An 18402-nucleotide genomic window follows, 5' to 3' on the forward strand; every position below is an offset into this window, starting at 1 on the left:
TTAATTACTTAATTATCTTCACTCTTTATTATACACAATAAAATGATATTTTGAGAGGGAGATAAAGTTTTTGAGAGAGAGAGAGAGAGAGAGAGAGAGAGAGAGAGAGAGAGAGAGAGAGAGAGAGAGAGAGAGAGAGACCCTCACCTGCATTATGGCTGCAAGAATCAGAAGATCTTCTCCATTGGGCGGCAGTGCGCGTCTGCAGTGACTCTCTCTCTCTCTCTCTCTCTCTCTCTCTCTCTCTCTCTCTCTCTCTCTCTCTCTCTCTCTCTCTCTCTCTCTCTCACACACACACACACACACACGCACACACACTCAGGCTGGTCGCTGGTGTTTGAGCGGGTCGCACGCTGATCTGCAGCCGCTGATGAGACTCACACTGCGGGCTGGAGATTCGGGAGATCCGCGAGGATGATGGAGAAATTGGACCTGCTCAATAACACACACCCGATGACGAGAACACACACACCTCACTGAGGCTTCATCTTCACCGATCTCTCCTCCTCTGTCTGGTGTTCTCCAGCGCGCCATGAACAGGATTTATCTCGTGACAAACACAGATGGGGATTTTCTTCCAGATTCCTCCAGATTCCCTTCGTCAGTGGGCCGAGCACTGGTTCCGGAGAGCACAGCACTGGTCAGACTGGGTTCTCGGCTCTGATGGCTTCTGTTTGCTGATATCTGTCTCCATCACTCCGGGTGAGATGATCATATGTTTGCCACATTTATTCTCGCTCATTATCTGTGAAAGTTTGATTCAGAAATGTATTTGAAATCAGCACTTAAATGTTCCGTTGTTCACATGCGGTAAATTTAATCAAATTATTTTTTCTTCAATTAATCTAGAAGAATAAACTTTAACGTAAAGAGAAATGTAAAGGGACAAATAACACGAATTAATTGACTGATTGTCGTGATTCGTTATAACCCGCTGCTTTAAAGCGAAACATTTAAATCATGATTGATCGGCTGGTGTGTGTGTGTGTGTGTGTGTGTGTGTGTGTGTGAGTGTGAGTGTGTGTGAGAGAGACTCTGATGCGAAGAATATGAAGGTTATTTCTGTCCTGTAATGCGCTTTACACTGCAGACACTTCGCGTAGATATTAAAATGATCATTAGCCAATTGCAAAATGTGCAACACTGATTGTGTGTGAAAGAGAGAGAGAGAGAGAGAGAAAGAAAGACCAGACTATTGTACTGAATCTTCGCTCTTTAGTCAGAATCATTCTTACAGACGCATTTGCAGCATCTCAGAAATGACGCGATAGCAGAGAGAGAGTGTGTGTGTGAGTGTGTGAGTGAGTGAGAGAGAGAGAGTGTGTGTTTCATAGAGAGAGAGTGAGAGAAGGGGAAACCATTCCACAGTTTTAAAAGCGAGTGAATAAGGAGCATGAGTGTGTGTGTGTGTGTGTGTGTGTGTCTGTCTCAGGCCGAGTGTGAATATTCTCCATCAGATCAAATATATTGAGCTTAGTTTAGGGAATATTCAGGCTGGTGTTAGTGTGTGTGTGTTGCACTGGTTGGTTAGTGTGTGTGTGTTGCACTGGTTGGTTATAGTGTGTGTTGCACTGGTTAGTTAGTGTGTGTTGCACTGGTTAGTGCAGGGGTTCTCAACCCAGTCCTCATGACCCACTGCTCTGCATATCTCCCTTATTAACACACCTGATTCAGATCCTCAGCTCGTTAGGATAGCTAGGGGAGTTGAGGATCTGAATCAGTGTGTTAAATGAGGCAGACATACACAATATACAGAGCAGCGGGTCACGAGGACTGGAGTTGAGAACCCCTGCTAACGGTTAGTGTGTGTTGCATGGTTAGTGTGTGTGTTGCATGGTTAGTGTGTGTGTGTGTGTGTGTGTTGCATTAGTCAGTGAGTTCTGCAGACAGGTCTGGTAGACCGAACACTGGCTGACAACATACTGTTTTCAATGTTTTTTTTTTTTCTTTTTAAATAAGTGTTTAAATAAGACTTTTCCTACATAAAAAGTTTCCTTTTAGGACAATCTTTGAAGGATGAACAAAAAAGAAAAACGTGCTGGTCATCACATTCACAATAACATTAATAAGTGATATTGTAGTTTTGAAGTGCTGGAGGAAGATGTGTCTGTCACATGACTGTAGTTCAGATTGAGTTCCTGCATTAGCCTGACGGTGTGTGTGTGTGTGTGTTGCTGAGAGCGTTTCTCCTGTCTCCTCGTCTGATATCTGCTCTAGATCAGAGTGTTTCGCACTGCATCTCGTAGCGATGATGATGATGTTATGATGATGTAATTCTGAGGCGGGCTCAGTGGAGATCGAGATCTGCGCTGTCTATTATTGGTCCGAACTAATAAACGGTCCGTGAAGCATAAATGAGCAGCACATTTTCTTTCCGCTTTCATTGTTTGCATCCGCTGCTCTGTAACGAGTCGATAGATCGCTCATTGCCCAGACGCACGGCAGGATGAGATATTCCACTCATTAGCGCTGACCGTGGCCATTCATGACACACTCATCGGCCCGACACTCGTCCCGGATTCACTGACGCGCTTAACCTGTAAAAGGCAAAATCACTGGTTGCACACGTGACTGGATGTAAAATTCAGTCACACACTCAGTTTTTGGCCGCAGTCTGGAGCCCTGTGTTGGTTAGTGTGTGTTGGTTGGTGTGTGTTACATTGGTCAGTGCCGCGGGAGTGTGTGTGTGTGTGTGTGTGTGTGTGTGTGTGGCTCTGGCTCCACACAGTCCTCATTATACGCTGAAACTGCTGCGAGATCTCAGATGGATCAGATTATTTAGACATTACAGAAAGAAAATATGTTTTATTGGAGCACAAAAAGCACATGTATGATTGGCCAGTGGATCAATAACATATTGTTGGGCTAAAGATGTTGAGTTTCGTGAACTTTAGGAGAAGTGAATGTTTTAGGTCTTGTAATTACTCACCGTTTCCTTTTAGCTTGAACTGTTTATAATATCCTTCTCCAGTTAAAGCTACAGGGTTGTGCGAGTGTGACAAATGAAGTGTTTTCCATTTTGTCTCTTAATTAATATGAGCTCATAAAAGCTGCCTGTATAATAATTCTGAAATAATTGGTTTTAAAACAGTCGCACCGGAGGAGTGTGTGTGTTGGGTTCAGGATTGGGGTCGCTGTCCTGTAGAGTTCAGCTCCAGCCCTGATCAAACACACCTGAGCGAGCCAATCACGGCCTCAGGACCAGCAGAACTGACAGGAGTGTGTGATCAGGGCTGGAGCTGACCTCTGCAGGACCGAGTTTAGGGACCCCTGGGTTACTGTGTGTGTGCTCGCTCCTGCTGTCCTGAGATCAGTGTAACAGCGCCGCTCCATCAAGTCCTGAATGTGCCATTGGCTTTTGGGACATTTCATTTAATATTCGGCAATATTATTGATCTCCTGCATTGACAGCATTATATGAGAACTGATGACATCACGGGCTCCTCCAGAGCGGCTGTAGATTATATATATATATATATATGAAGTATATTAATAACTCTATTACAGCAGAAATGAAGCATCGCTGAACTCAGGTCAGCTGGACTGGCTCTTCTCTTCTGGACACACACTCGTTCTCCTGCGCTCGTCTCGGACACACTCAGCGCTGTGCTGATGGAAGTGTGTTAGAGGTGGGCAGGTTTCATCACTGTATGAGTAATTTCATAATCAATAACTTAAGCATCAAGATTTTAATAGCATCGCACTAGTCTGCTGGATGCGGAGGAGACGTCTTTAGCTCATGAAGTCTCTGTCGGCAGCTGACCCTGACTGAGCTTCTGCTGGTTCTGCTGGTTCTCCACATCTGACCCGTGGCCCGGTGAGGTCGTTTGTGTTTCTGCATCATGTCTAAATGTGAAGCAGTTGGCGAATCTCAGCTCTTCATGACTGAGCCGCTGGTCTGCATGAGCGTGATCCTACCGTTTCTGTGTGTGTGTGTGTGTGTGTGTGTGTGTGTGAGCGCTGATGTCTCCGAGAGCTTCAGGAACAGAGGCTCCTCCCGCGGAGGAACGGGGGGAAAGCAGAGCTAAGCCAAACTCTGCCCGTGTGTGTGTGTGGATCTGACATTCATCTGGACGGGAAGGTGGCAGTAATCTCTCTGAAGCTGCGTGTGTGTGTGTGCGTGTGTGTGTGTGTGCGTGTGTGTGTTTGTGTGTGTGCGTGTGTGTGCGTGTGTGTGTTGGTTATTTTTAGACGAAGAGAAACACACACTCGCTCGACGCCTCACACTGGAGAAATGATCCTGATTTTAACGGTAAAGGACTACGGTGGAAAACTGTTAATTGGTTAACAGAAAGTTTCCGTACTTTATACTGTGAATAACAGAGCGATCTAACTATAGATTTACAGTAAAATAGCGTTAAATTGATTATATTTCAGTTAACGATGTTAAATGTTTATTTTATTGTTTGTAATGTAATGTGCGTCACCACGATGGCGTTTAGTGTTTGTGTGAATGAACTTTCTTGAGGAAAAGCTGTTTGCGATGAGCTTTGTAGTGATGGGAAGTTCGGATCATTTTACTGATTCGGATCTTTGAGTCTCGTTCAGTAAAATGAACGAATCTTTTATCGAGTCATTTCGTTCATTTCGGTCATTTCATAATTATATAATTAAAATGTCATGTTAAATATCCCATACATCTAGTACTTACGAAAATCTTAATTACATTTGTAAAAATAACATAATAGGGTAATGCAGCCAAAGCCAAAAGCAACTGAAATAACTGTAACGTTAGCTATTAATTAGTTGCTGGGTCTAAAGTTCAGGCTATGCAGTCTGACCCTGTTATAGTTCACCTCACCTCCTGATCCGAGACGTTCTTTGCTTTGCAACTTCATATTTATCAGGTTTGTTCTCCTCCTCTCATGTCTCGAGACGTTAGCTGTTGACTCGTCAGTGTCTGACTCTGATCTGTGCTGTCTGCTGGCCGTGCCATGCGATATAGCAGGACCGGAAAGATTAAAGATTAGTTCATCTCTCGAGTTCGGGTTTGGCCGGGTCCGAGTCTTTCGTTCTTCCTGTCAGTCCCATAGAGTCTATGCTGTCAGCACCGGAAAGAGAAATGATTAGTTCATCTCTCGAGTTCGGGTTCGGCGGGTCCGAGTCTTTCGTTCTTCCCGTCAGTCCCATTAAGTCTATGCTTTCAGTACCGGAAAGGGGAATGATTAGTTCATTTGAGTCTTCGGGTTTGAGTCCGTCGTTCTTTTCTCACGTGGCCACGGGTCTCGCATCAAATACAACATTAGATTCGTATTATTGACTGCGTCTGAATATTGTGTTATATAGGCATTAAAATACAAATGTTCAATAAACATTAACGTCCATTATTCCTTATTCCTTATTATTGTCCCTGTCCGTCTCTTTTCTATATTATGCATCTGTGGTGTGTTTTATTATATATTGTACATTAATTAACTACTATTATATTATACATCATCTACGTGCTTGTTTGTAAAAGGTTTGTGAATTAGTTTGTAAAAAGTTTGTGAATTTGGGTATTCAATACGGTGACAATTCACGTGACTAAAGAACGAAGGACTCAAACCCGAAGACTCAAATGAACTAATCATTCCTCTTTCCGGTGGTCTGACAGCATAGGCTCAATGGGACTGACAGGAAGAACGAAAGACTCGGACTCGAGACTCGAGAGATGAACTAATCATTTCTGTTTCCAGTACAGATTCAGAATCCATATGTTGCGCAATGCGCATGCGCGGGTAACACAAGATGAACGAATCACTCCCTGAGACAACTCGATAGTCCCGAGTCATATTAAAGATTCGTTCAAAATGAACGAATCGTTCATGAACGACACATCACTAGAGCTTTGATTCATCATGTGACTCTCATCTCCGCTGTGATTGGTGGTTGTCAGTGTATTGCAACGGTACAGATATTAGTGCTTCAGTAGATTATATCCGATAATGAAATGCGTTATTTTACTGTAAATGTAAAGTAAGTCTGTAAAACCTAAATGTGTCTCCAGTATTAGTTACAGTGAAGTTCTGGCATCTGGTCAGAGATGGTTCTGGTCTCTCTCACACACACTGGACGGGTCTGACCCGGCTCTGCTTCTGAGCCCACGATCTTCCCTGATCCGAGGCTCGCTCAGTCACGCTTCAGCCGGTGTCGGACCACGCACAGTGACTCTCCTCCATCAGGAACCTGAGTCATCCAGCGCTCTCTGCATGTGTGTTCACGAGGGCTGATGGTGGGAGATCGCGGTCGTGTCTCGGCTACGTTTCTCATCCCACGTGCAGTTCTTTCCACCACGCTATCCTCATTTCCTGTGAGCTTGTTTGGGGTACGGCGAGTGTTCAGTGTTGAACTCATAGAGCTGGTGAGTCCTTTTGTCTGGAAGTTCAATAAAGGACTCTTTTAGACTTGAATAACAGCTGGTCATTCCCTCAGAGGAACATCTGTGGACCTCATTCACCCCTAAAGGGTTCATAGTAGTACTAGAGTAAATTTACTACTCTAAGGTAGTAGTGCACAAGCTTTAGGGGTTCACTCTTCAGACGGCTTCTGTAAAGAACTTACAGGAAAAAAAATTGAATTTCGATTATAATCACAATTTTCTGAACTCTTTTTGTATGTTGTGCAGTTTGCCAATGACTATTATTGATTGTTGTTCGGCTGGTTCGGGATTTGCTGTTGTTTTTGTGTGTAAATGACAGACGGATGTCTTTAACCGTTACGCTCGCGTCTTTTAGCATCATGACGTGGCGCTCTAAACGCGTCTGGAAGAAGCTCCTCTGTGAACTCCTGTGTCCAAAATATTCCCGACCCACAGATCCTGCCCTGGATGACCCCGGTTTCTGTGCTTTCTTCCACACTCGAACTGAATTATTTAATTGATGAACTTTACACAGTGACTGAAATGAGCTGAGTCAACACTGAACTGACTTCAGCCAAACAATTACACCGTTGTCTTTTTAGAGCTGCTTTACAACTCTGTTTGCATCATTAAATCATTATTCTCATGTTTATCACTGTAAAGCTTTTATAAAACGAACTGTATAAAGTTAAATAGAGGTGATTTGATGAAAGCCATTGAGAATGCACACTGAAGGGAATGGTAAACCGTAACCGAGACAGTGGTGTGCCAGCGGCGTATAAATGAAGTAACGTGAAGATGAAGTCAACAAAGTTCAGAATTTAATCCAAATAGAGTGCATATTTACAGTGGAAATTCCCACAAAACAAAACAAAAAAATTAAATTATTTAAAAATAAAATAAATTCTTCAAAGGTATCTGTTCACAAACTTCTAGCTATGTCAACAAATATTTCCAACTCACTCCACAAGCTCCTCTTCGACACGGAGACGCCCTCTTAAAAAGGATAAGCCCCTCCCACTTGACTAAACCATTCAGTAATTAAAGGAAATAAATTTAAGAAAGACAAAAAAATAAATGTATTTAACTGTAACAAATAGATAAACTCTTAGAATAATTGCAAAACAAAAATTTGAGACAACAAACTCAATTAATTATTAAGTCTAACGTCCAATCCAACAGAAGGCCAATCTCCCCTCAGACATGAGAACTCTCGCTCTGCGTTCTTTTGGCGGGAAACACACGTTTAAAAACGGTGGCAGTTACTGTGACCGGCTTTAATCTGTTTGGTATTGTAAAGGGTTCTGGTACATAAGTAGGAGAATTTATTTCCTCAAGTAGTCAATTGAAAACAATCCACATTTAACATGGTGACCGGTCTTGTTGGTGTTCTTTATGCAATACTTAAATCAATATAGTAAAATGAATGACCAAATACATGTTAACTAAAAAAAAAGGGCATGCTGAGGACAGGAACAGCACTCAAACAATACACAATCATTGACACACACACACGCATATCTGTGTGTTAACTGGTGTTAAAATGCAAAACAAATAATGTGTTCTTATGTATAGTCTGTCCAATTTACAAAAAAAAGAGTCTCTAGTCACAGTGGTTCACTGTTCACAAATCGTACTTTCTGTGGTTTAGAAATCACGCTTACACCGTATTTTTATTGCAATTACGCTTAATCCGCGCCGTAATGGGAACCCCTTTATATAGAAGCTTTTCCTTTAAGAGACTCCAGCATGTCCAGCACGTACAGTATACTGTACACATTTGTGTAGTCCGTGTGAAGGTGTGTGTTGGGGTAGTGTTGGGTCTTCTGCTGCGGGACAGACCAGAACACTGTAATGTTTTGAAGGATTTGCGTTGGTTAGTGTTCGTAAATAACTGTTGAGCTTTATTTCTGTGCTGGGATCAGCTGTATTGACGTGTCTGATCAAACACACCACAGACTCCAGGATCTCAAACGAGTCTGTCAGATAAAGAGACGGGAGCTGGGTTTGAGATGCACTGCTTGAGATTATTGGAAATAGTTGATGTGCTTCAGCAAATCTAATCATCTTCAGTTTCAGTGCCATTTGATGCCAAACAAAAAGTGCTTGAAGTCAGTGTAAAGCTGATTGAGACGTGTTTTGATTTTCGCAGTGACTTCAGACGGTCTTGTCATTGATGGATACGATTAGTTTGAGCTCCAGAGCCACAGAATGATCGTTTAGCTTTAGCTTGAGGTCCAGAGCGTTTCACGGTGGAGGATGGAAACGTAGAAGTTCAGAGAAATCTGTAAAGGATTCAGTTTTCTGTTCTGTCATTCCACTTACTCATTCATGAAGGTTTTCAGTGTGAGCTTCTGCTTTACAGACGTGAGCTAAAGCTCTCATGCAGAGACCTTGCGTTTCTGAAGGTGTCCGCTGAACCACGAGAGAGAGGCGTTGTGCGATTATCAGTGTGAATCTTCATCTTTTCTTTGCTGCAGAAGCTTTATTTTCTCCTTTAATAATGAAGTTGATTTGACGGATTCGTTCTCTGTGATTCGTGTCATTCCCGCTGAGCTCTGGTTGAGGTGATTGGTCGGGATCGGAGACGCACATTACTCTGTAGAAACAGTGACGGGGAAGTGAGTTTCACGGATGCGCTTCATCTCCGCTGGGTTCACCTCCGCGTGATGGATGGAGGAATAACGTAGCGGTGCGGAGAGAACCGCCACTATAAATCATACGCTTGTGGCTCTCGCTGGAGTCGCTCATTCGGACCCGCGCCGGCGCTGATGATCCGCGGGCGTTCGGGCGCTGTAACGAAGCAGATGTTTTCAGCAGGACGAGCGCTTCACGAGGGCATTCAGGGGTGAAGAAGATGAGACCCAAACTGCCCGAGTCTTCACTCTCAAACACTCATGTTAAAGCTGCTTAAAGACGACGTATTGTGCTTTCTTTCACGTTCGTCTCTCTTCTCTCTGTTCGAGAATGAAGAAGCTCCAGGTCTTCTCTAGATCAGTGTCAGTGTTTGTCTGAAACGCCTCCATTGTAGTCTTGAGACACTCTTCAGGAAAAAAGAAAGGATGCTTCTTGACAAACTAAAAGATGTAAATGACATTTGAAGGTACTGAAGATAAGGATTCATTGAGTCCACATGTCATGCGAACGAGAAACTCTTCTTGTAGCCACAGGCCGAGATGCTGTTAGCGAACGTTCATTGGAACGCTGGTTTCGGGAAACACGGACTTGTTAAACTATGCTTATATAACGACGGAGCTTGTGACTGTAGTTGGCCAACGATGCTTTCGGGAAACCAGAGCGATACTGACAGACTGGGAAGAGAGGAGACGCACCGATGGAGAATATGAGGAGAATAATCAACATTCGAGCAGGAGAACCTGTTCTAGGAGAGCCTGAAACACATCAGGACTGTGAAAGGGCAGAGAACGAGCTCGATAAACTGCCTGATGGTGTTTAAGTTAGTCATCTCTAGACGCGCTGGTGCTCGTAATGATTTGATCAAAGTCCTGACAATAAGTGTTAAACCTCTTAAAATTATATACTTCCATTTTCAGGATTTTTATGAAACATTGTTCAAAGGCAGTTCCTGTGCTGTAATGATGTTGTATTATCCTCTATCATGTGTTTTTCTCTCTAGACACTTGTTTGACATCAGTTTCATTCTGAGCTGGGGTAACAGCGATGCTTTCAGGTCTTTATTTAAACATTTAATCTGTCCAGACCAAAGGAAGTTTTACCTCACAGAATGTAAACAAGACATGACGTGTTGGGTTTACTTGAGAAAAGATGTGATACAGAAATGCTCGCAGAACTATCTGTAATTCATGCATTGGAGTTTACTCGTACAGAAGTGAGACGCAGGCTTGCAGATAAAGAGTGGAGGGCCGGACACGTCGTTCCCGGCGCTGTAGCGTGCGTGCTAGTCATGCTAAACACAGAGCGTAGTGGGCCATAAAGACTGAATTATTCAGGGATTGGATTTCAATGATGCTGCGTGTTTGGAAAGATTTGGGTTGGATTCTCTTATCTTTTATTAAACACATGGCGGGCGTCCTGACAGTAAAGAAGCGTCTCTTCTCTGTGTTTAGGGCATGAGTGTGTGTGATGCACGAATGAAGAATTAGGGATGTTCATTATCGTCTCCTGAGGAGCCGTCCGAGACCCGTCAGAATCACAGAACCATCTCCTCACAACCATCAGATGAAGGAGCCTCGGGTTCACACACACATTTGACGTGTGTTTGGGCCGTGTGTTTCCTGCAGATGATCTGAAAGGGGTTTTGGCAATGAATGTCATTGAGTTACAAAATATCACAGCAAGTGTCCTTTTACAACAGTTTGGACACGAGAGTTCGAAATGAGAAACGACAAACAACTGATCTAGTGTTGAACATGAATATATTCTAAATAGTATACTATATTTATTCACTTCACAATGAACAGACATTTTGTTTTGATTCATTTAGAGATAGATAGATAGATAGATAGATAGATAGATAGATAGATAGATGGATAGATGGATAGATAGATAGATAGATAGATAGATAGATAGATAGATAGATAGATAGATAGATAGATAGATAGATAGATAGATAGATAGATAGATAGATAGATAGATAGATAGATAGATGGATAGATGTGAGATTGTTAGAGTGATAGATGTACAGAATTCATGTTTCTATGAGTAATAGTGCATTTAGTTTTACAAGCTTTATCTGTATCATACAGAGGTCATTTGGAGGGATTAATGATGTAGACCCACATGTATAATGTTTATAGAGATTAATGCTCCAGTCCAGATGCTTTCCCCATATAGCCCAGAACTAATGCCACAACAGAGATGACGTCAGATAACTAGACCATCACAGAACAGTCATACGATTAGGGTTTGAAATGTCATGTTATTCAGTTCTGAAATGTTTGTCAGCAGTTCATTAATCGCCTGCCGTGTTCTTCTGGAGTGTGTCCGTGATCGCCTGCCGTGTGTCCGTGTTCTTCTGGAGTTGTCTGGAGTGTGTCTGTGTTTTTCACCAACAATTAGGACTTTACTCTGATAGGACTTTACTCAGAGACTAACTCTGATAGAAAATCAGTAAATTCTTTGATAAAGTGTGCATGGTGCGCTGGTGGCCTGTGTACAGTAGCAAGCACAAAGGGATTTATTGTTTAGCCAGTCTGTCTGCTTCTTGACCTGAGCCCCAGATTGTCATGTTTGAGCTCTTAGACTATGAGCCGTATTACTGGAGAGAAGAGCAGCACCAGCCCAGGACGGATGATCACCAGCTCTTTTCAACAGCTCAGGTCTGCCCCAAAAACCTGTTCAACTGTCTAATTGACTGTTAAGTTGTCTTGATTGACATTGTGAAGCAGCTTTGATACAATCTGTATTGTGAAAAGCGCTATATAATATATTTGACTTGACTCTATGAACCCTGTATTATTCTGCCAGCCGTCGAGTGCGGGCCGTGTACTCAGGAAGGGGGCCAGAGCGTACAGTGCCTGATATCAGATTAGCGAGTTCACACACCTCTTTAACATTAATTTTAGCGATCGAGTCGAACATCATTAGTGCCGATGTGAATAACAATCTTCTAGAGTTTACGATTTGTTTTAGCCAGCGCTTTTAAATTTGCTTTGATGTCAGGCACTCTGGCTCCCGGGGGAATCTGTCTATAATGGTAATCGTGTTTTGGCCAATGGCGACTGCGGTGTCTCACGGTCAGCCAGTTGCTCTGCCGCACGGCCTCTACAGCCGCTCTACAGAGTACATTACCCCATATATAACCCCAATGCATTCTTACTATCCTCGATTAAATGCGGATGCGTGTCTCTGGTTCTGAGGTCTTCTCTGTCAGCCTAACTCCTCCTGCATTTATCCCATGTGAAGCCCTCACCGCTCACAGAGAATGCAATGTCAAGTCACTTTCATTTATATAATGCTTTTAACAATATAGATTGTTTCAAAGCAGCTTTACAGTGATAATACGAGATTACAGTAACAGAGATAGTTCAGGCTTTACAGTAGATCTAGAATAAAGTTATTGTCCAGCTAAAGTTGGTATTGATTGATTCACTTCCGTTGCAAAGATCATTAGTTAGTTATTATGTCAGTTACAATGTAAGATCAATGTGACAGACAATATCAGATAAATTGCGACGATTCAATTATATTTAGTGACATAAATGACAGGAAAGATAGAGAAAAAAAGGTTCAAAACAAAGTTATGAGGAGCTACAAATGCAATGGACTGAGGCAGAGAGGAAGCCGCTGTGCATTAGTGAGAATGTGCCGTCCTCTTCTCGAGTGTCCTCCTCTGCTGTGTCCGTATACTCGGCGCTCTTTTCTTCGTCCTCTATAAATGTGTTTTGCTGTTTGATTGTCAGGAGGGCCGAGGGTAACGGACGGTATCGAGAGGGTCAGTGCACTCCTGCTCGTTAGCCCTGGCCACCGGCTCTAAAGCGCAGCAGGAGTCCAGCGGTTCGCATCACTCGACCTCAATGAAGCCTCGCAGACTCAGGCCAGGGTTTGGGCTTTAGTGCAGAGGCAGTGATGTGAATGGACTTCTGCTGCTATAAAGTGCATCTGCAGTGAGTTTCCCAGCGTATTCCTGGAGAAACCTCCACCGGCTCTGACGTGTGGGAGACGCTTCTATCGACGTGTGTTATTGATGATTGTGCGTGAGGTAAGAGCGCTGATGGATGGTGGAGGCTTATGATTCACATCCACAGTCACGATTCACAAACCTTCTCTTTTCCTCTCCGTCAGATGACAGTGATTGATTATTGCATGAAACATCAGATATATTTAAAGTATGAAATAGTTTTGCAGATTATTTAATATTATTTGAGTGATGTACAGTGTAAAAGAAAAGCGTCAGTCCGTGGAGAGTGAATGGATCAAGCACTAACTCTTCCACTGCAGACACAGTATTCTTGACTTATTTTCCAGCTCAAATATCTAAACATTCTTAAATCAAGATGCATTTACTGGAGATGCAAAATTCTGTCAGTGGGGTCAGAAAAATAATCTTGTTTTCCCTTTGAACTAAAGGGATACTTCAGGATTTAGCATTGGTCAAGTATATTAATATAGTGCTTTTCACAATATAGATTTCATCTGAGCAGCTTCACAGCGTCAATCAAAACATAATAGTGTTCGTTTCTTAGGGGAAAAACATCCACGTTTGGTAGAGCTGATCAATGGTATTACTGATTGGTTAATTTATTTAAATATCCCCAACTGAGCAAGCCAAAGATTGCTAAGCTTTCTATTAGTAGAAAACCTGTAGTATTTTGGAGTTACCGTGCTTTCCCCTCATATCCCCCTGAGACCAGAGATTTATGTATTTTCTGTCAGGAAAAAATCCTCAGATGACGGAAAAATCATCATTTTGCATCATCGGAGGATGTTTTGTCCAGAAGCTAAAAACTCCAGTCAGTAGTCGGGTCTGTCCCGCATGTCCTCAACCCGCCCGTAGAGGGAGATCTCACTCACAGAATGAACACGTAGCGTCGGCCATCGTTTGTTTGGAAGCTAAGCTAGCAGGCTCTTGTTCTGTGGAGAAAGCTGAGTAGTAGGGGTTACCGTCCTCTTTTTCCCGGTCGATTCAGCTTTTCATGCACAGCTTTTGTTTCAGTCTAACTGAATTCATGCCGATTGGGGAATCTGAATGCAGTGTTTACATGAATCCCGATCATTTTGGGCGATCTCGAAACACATTTTCGGGCAGACTCATCACGGAGACTCTAGTAGCCTAGACTTGTTGTTTAACTACTGCGCTCTGTTACGGGTAGTTGTGGCCTCCTAGGGCAGCGAAGCAAGTGCATTCTGGGGGTTGTTGTCTCTCATCCACATTAGCCAAAAATACATTTTTTAAAATAAAAAATACATTTTCTGGCTTTCTCAGTCTAGAAAGCTCCAAATTCAAAACTAATTTCACATTTCTTCTACATAAATGACCCATTTTAAATACACATTCATCTTTCCAGAGGTGAAGTATCCCTTAAGTTTGTCTGACCAATTGGCTGATATTTGTTCACCAGTTTTTCAGAAAACAAGACTTTTTATCTTACGTCATTCTCCATCTTCCATCTCCAACATTTCCATCTCCACTACGTGAAGTTTGTAACTTCACTGATTTTTAATTAGTTTTTAAATAGTTTTAATGTCATTAGTATTGGTTGATATGAACTCTTTCGCCACATTACCTGCACTAATGATGATCCATTTGTGTTGAACTTTCGACCGCTACAGGTCTTTAGTGAAACTATAGATCGTAGGACAACCGGATGGAGCCAAGTGCATTATGGGTGTCAAGGTTTTCCTGCTTTACTGCCAGAAGGGAATGCCTTAGTCATATAACATAGAATAATAAAAAAACCTTTCTACTGCATAGACGGCAAACTTTTATTAAAAGATCATCTTGTCAGCGGGCAATTGATTTGTACTGAAAAAATACTCTGAGAGAACAGCACTTTTGCAGTGCATTGGGTGTACAGTATATCTATTATTCATAGTATTTATAGTCAGATTTGAGTGTTTGTGAGGAGTTTATGGGCTTTTTGACCTTCAGTCAAACGTTCATCTGACAGCGTGACTGTAACGATCCTCAGATTCATCTGAATAAAAACAGAGAATCAGCATCTGCAGAGCCAGCGCTCACAGGTCTCTCTCTCTCTCTCTCTCTCTCTCTCTCTCTCTCTCTCTCTCTCTCTCTCTCTCTCTCTCTCTCAGCTCTGCAGCGTGGCTGAGATGCGCAAGTGGATAATGCGAAACAGAATAATTCAGGGCGCAGCAGCTGAGGTTTGCGTGGGTGAGCTGAAGGTAGAAATGGAGGCTCTCGCTAACGTTTCTCTCAAATAGAAATGTTAATGACTGGCAAAGGCAGCTGGCACATACATTTTTCACCCCGTTCCACAAGCGAGAGAGAGAGAGAGACATGCTGGAACCCTCTAGACTCTTTCTCTCTCTCTCCTGTTTGGCAGCGTGAGCACAAAACAATTTGGCTGAATAGAATAGGAACTAAAATAATAGAAAGATGGCCGATATGAGGTGGCCGATATCAACAATCAGATATTCTTCTATCTTCCCTGAGCCAGAGAGACCGTGTGTGTGTGTGTGTGTGTGTGTGTGTGTGTGTGTGTGTGTGTGTGTGTGTGTGGGTAAGTGAGATGCCGGCCTGTTTGTGGTGTTTGAGGACGAGATGTTGGTCTGAACGCATCAATCCGACGCTCACCGCAACGATTACAAGCGCGAGTGGTTTCCTTGGAAACTACAGACCGAAGTTGTGCAAATACTGCATGTGTTCAGCACTCAGACTGTCGTATTGTTGGATTGTGATTTGTGTCGAGTCTCTAAAGCCTTTAATCCGTGTTAATGTGCTCCGTGTCTCTGATGCATTAGACGGATCCTCCGATCATCTGGAGCTGCACACACTAACCATAGCCGAACTCACAGGATCTTATGTTTGACACACTTTTACTGTTGCTTTTGTGTTTCCTGTTGTTTTTATTTTCGAAACTTACCAAAGCAAAAGAGATGATGAACAACACTTACAGTTAATGTTCAGTGCTGGATGTGAAGGGTTACTGTCATGAACTACATGAACATTAGCACTTCTCTCATTTAGCAGATCGGCTGATTTACCAACATGGAGCATAACTAACAATTTAGCATTCAAAGTGTGTGTGTGTGTGTGTGTGTGTGTTGGACACAAATATGTCTTTCTGTCACTTGTGGAATGGCATGTGTCTCTTGTCGTGTTAATTTCATGTGTCGTCTTCATGTTGTTTTAATGGTCCGGCTGCCGTAGATGTTGAAGGCCATTTCAGGACATGTTTCAGCGTATGATGTGTTTCCTGAAGATACTGAACAGAGAATCAGAGATCTGTGGCTTTTCTTTTGGCAGGCGCTGGGTTTCTGTGAGAACTCTTGGAAAAATGTGCTCTCGAGATTGTGTGTGTGTGTGTGTGTGTGTGTGTGTGTGTGTGCGTGTGTGTGTGTGTGCGTGTGTGCGTGTGTGTGTGTGTGTGTGTGTGTGTGTGCGTACGCACTGGACTGGAGAGATCCTGAAGATTGAAGACTGTGCTGTGTACAGACATTTAATCGCATGTAGAAGCCAGCTGAGAGTCTGATGTGATGGAGTGTGTTTGTTTAGACGCTGTTAAAGACAGATGAGTGTGTGACGCTCATGTTGTGTGTGTGTTTGTGTCTCTGCAGGCGATTGAAACAGTGAAACATGAGATCACGGGTTCCTCTGCAGATCCTGCTGTATGCGACGGTCATCAGAAGCCTGAAAGTGCTGTCCAAGCGCGGCTCAGGTAAGACACATGCCTGTTGTCATGACGATCGTCTGATACGTGTGTGTGTGTGTGTGTGTGTGTGTGTGTGTGTGTTTGTCCTGATGGGATCACGGGGCTGGAGTTTCAGTCCAGTCTGGGATTCTGGAGATAAACCTGCATCATCTCTGGTTCTTTAGCATCTTAAACCCGTTTCGGGCTGGGGTGGGTTCTCGAGTGTTCTTGATGTTCTTCATCAGCTGAGGTGTGTATCAGTCGTGCTCGTCATCGCTTGACAGCTGAAGCGTCTTTGTTGGGAATGAGGATGTCCTGCTGAAGTGAATGTGTGTGTGTGTGTGTGTGTGTGTAGAGATGTCTGGCTCACGCTGTGGTCCAGATGGCCGATCTGGTGTGTGTACGGCTCGTCTCCTCTGCCATTATCAGGACTAATCTGGATCAGTGGGGTGTGTGTGTGTGTGTGTGACGGCGGCCGCTCTGAGACGTCGCATGGGAACATATTGAAGCTGTCGCCTCAAGGGAAATGATGAATACGATCCCTGAGGAACAACAAACACGGCCTGACGGGGATCTGTCTGCATCTCCACACACACACACACACACATATCAGGTCACATGACTTTATACCAGAGTGAACGTCTGCTGGAGCTTGAACCCAAGCGCATGAGATGCTTTAATGTGGCGTCGTCCAGCTCGGGTCAGGATGTGACCTTTAGTGGCATTTACTTCCTCTGATCTGTAGAGCAAAAGGTCAGGAATAAATCGACCCATCCATCCCGCTCTGTATTTATCTGTGTGTGTGGATGACGAGGGTCGGTGTGTGTGGATGGTGTGGATATATATATGTGTATACACTCCTCCTCAGTGCGAGCAGACGGATCTCAGCCTCATGAAGTGTCTGGATAAGAGCTGAAGCTGCTGTGACCCGTCTGTCTGCTGTAGATCCTCTAATGGGGTTTTCTGTGATTGTTCCGACTCTTTCAGCAGAAACTGATTTTCAGCTCACACACACACACACACACACACACACACACATACACACATGTTTGCGTGCGCAGGTCTTCATATCTTCATTCGCATGTTCTTCGGCCAGCTCAGCAGGCGTGAGCGACGTCCAGAACGCTGATGTTAATGAAACACCTGACGAGTGAACGACAGTAAGAAGAGAAAGCCCTTGTGTAGCACATGTAGAGGATCTCATGATCTGAGCACTGTAGAGGTGAGCGTGTGCTTCTGCATGAGTGCAGGATCTGCTGTGTGAGAGAGCGGTGGACGGATGATGTCAGAGCAGTCAGACGTGCGGGATCTCTGCAGACCGCCGTGAGTCTCACCGTCTTCATCAGAATAATCTGCAGATCGAATACAGTGAGAGTGAAACACACACCTCTCAAAGCGATTATGTATCAGCCGTGGCTCCTGTGTTTGAGGGAATGCGGGTCTGTGTACGCCACACCGTTTCCAGATAAACGTAAAACTTTTGATGCGTTTTGGCCGTCAGCTGTTTTGGGGCCTGAAAATGCAAAGTTTTGACAACAGGTTTCAAAGTGCAGGTTTTTGAGAAAAGTCTCCGTGTAAAAAACAAAAACGTGAATCTCTGATGACGTCATGCACGTGTGTATTGCGTGTTCAGTCTATAGTGATTCATCGCCATCTACTGGCCTGGCAGCAGAATACAGCATGTTAGCCGTTTTGAGGATCCGTGTTAATGGGGATCGTTTTCCCAATATCGTCTGTATGTGGAAAACTCGATGGAAAAATGTTTTCGCTTTA

General features: G+C 43.5%; 1 protein-coding gene across 6 annotated transcripts in view; it reads left to right on the forward strand.

The window, feature by feature from the left end:
- The first annotated feature begins 278 nt into the window (after positions 1-278).
- The window catches only part of il1rapl1b (interleukin 1 receptor accessory protein-like 1b), a 113379-nt gene continuing 95255 nt past the window's right edge, over positions 279-18402 (forward strand). For 4 of the 6 annotated variants that reach the window (XM_039664211.2, XM_039664213.2, XM_039664212.2 and 1 more), the window contains exons 1-2: positions 279-702; positions 16556-16656. In XM_039664211.2, coding sequence (XP_039520145.2) covers positions 16575-16656 — 82 coding nt within the window. In that variant the 5' untranslated portion in view covers positions 279-702; positions 16556-16574. Of the gene's footprint in view, positions 703-1778; positions 1799-4186; positions 4253-16555; positions 16657-18402 lie in introns of those variants that run through there. The other 2 variants (XM_089124960.1, XM_089124959.1) reach the window with 2 other exon arrangements.

The sequence above is a fragment of the Pimephales promelas genome, chromosome 21 (assembly GCF_988280905.1).
Source record: "Pimephales promelas chromosome 21, fPimPro1.hap1.1, whole genome shotgun sequence".
NCBI lineage: Eukaryota > Metazoa > Chordata > Actinopteri > Cypriniformes > Leuciscidae > Pimephales > Pimephales promelas.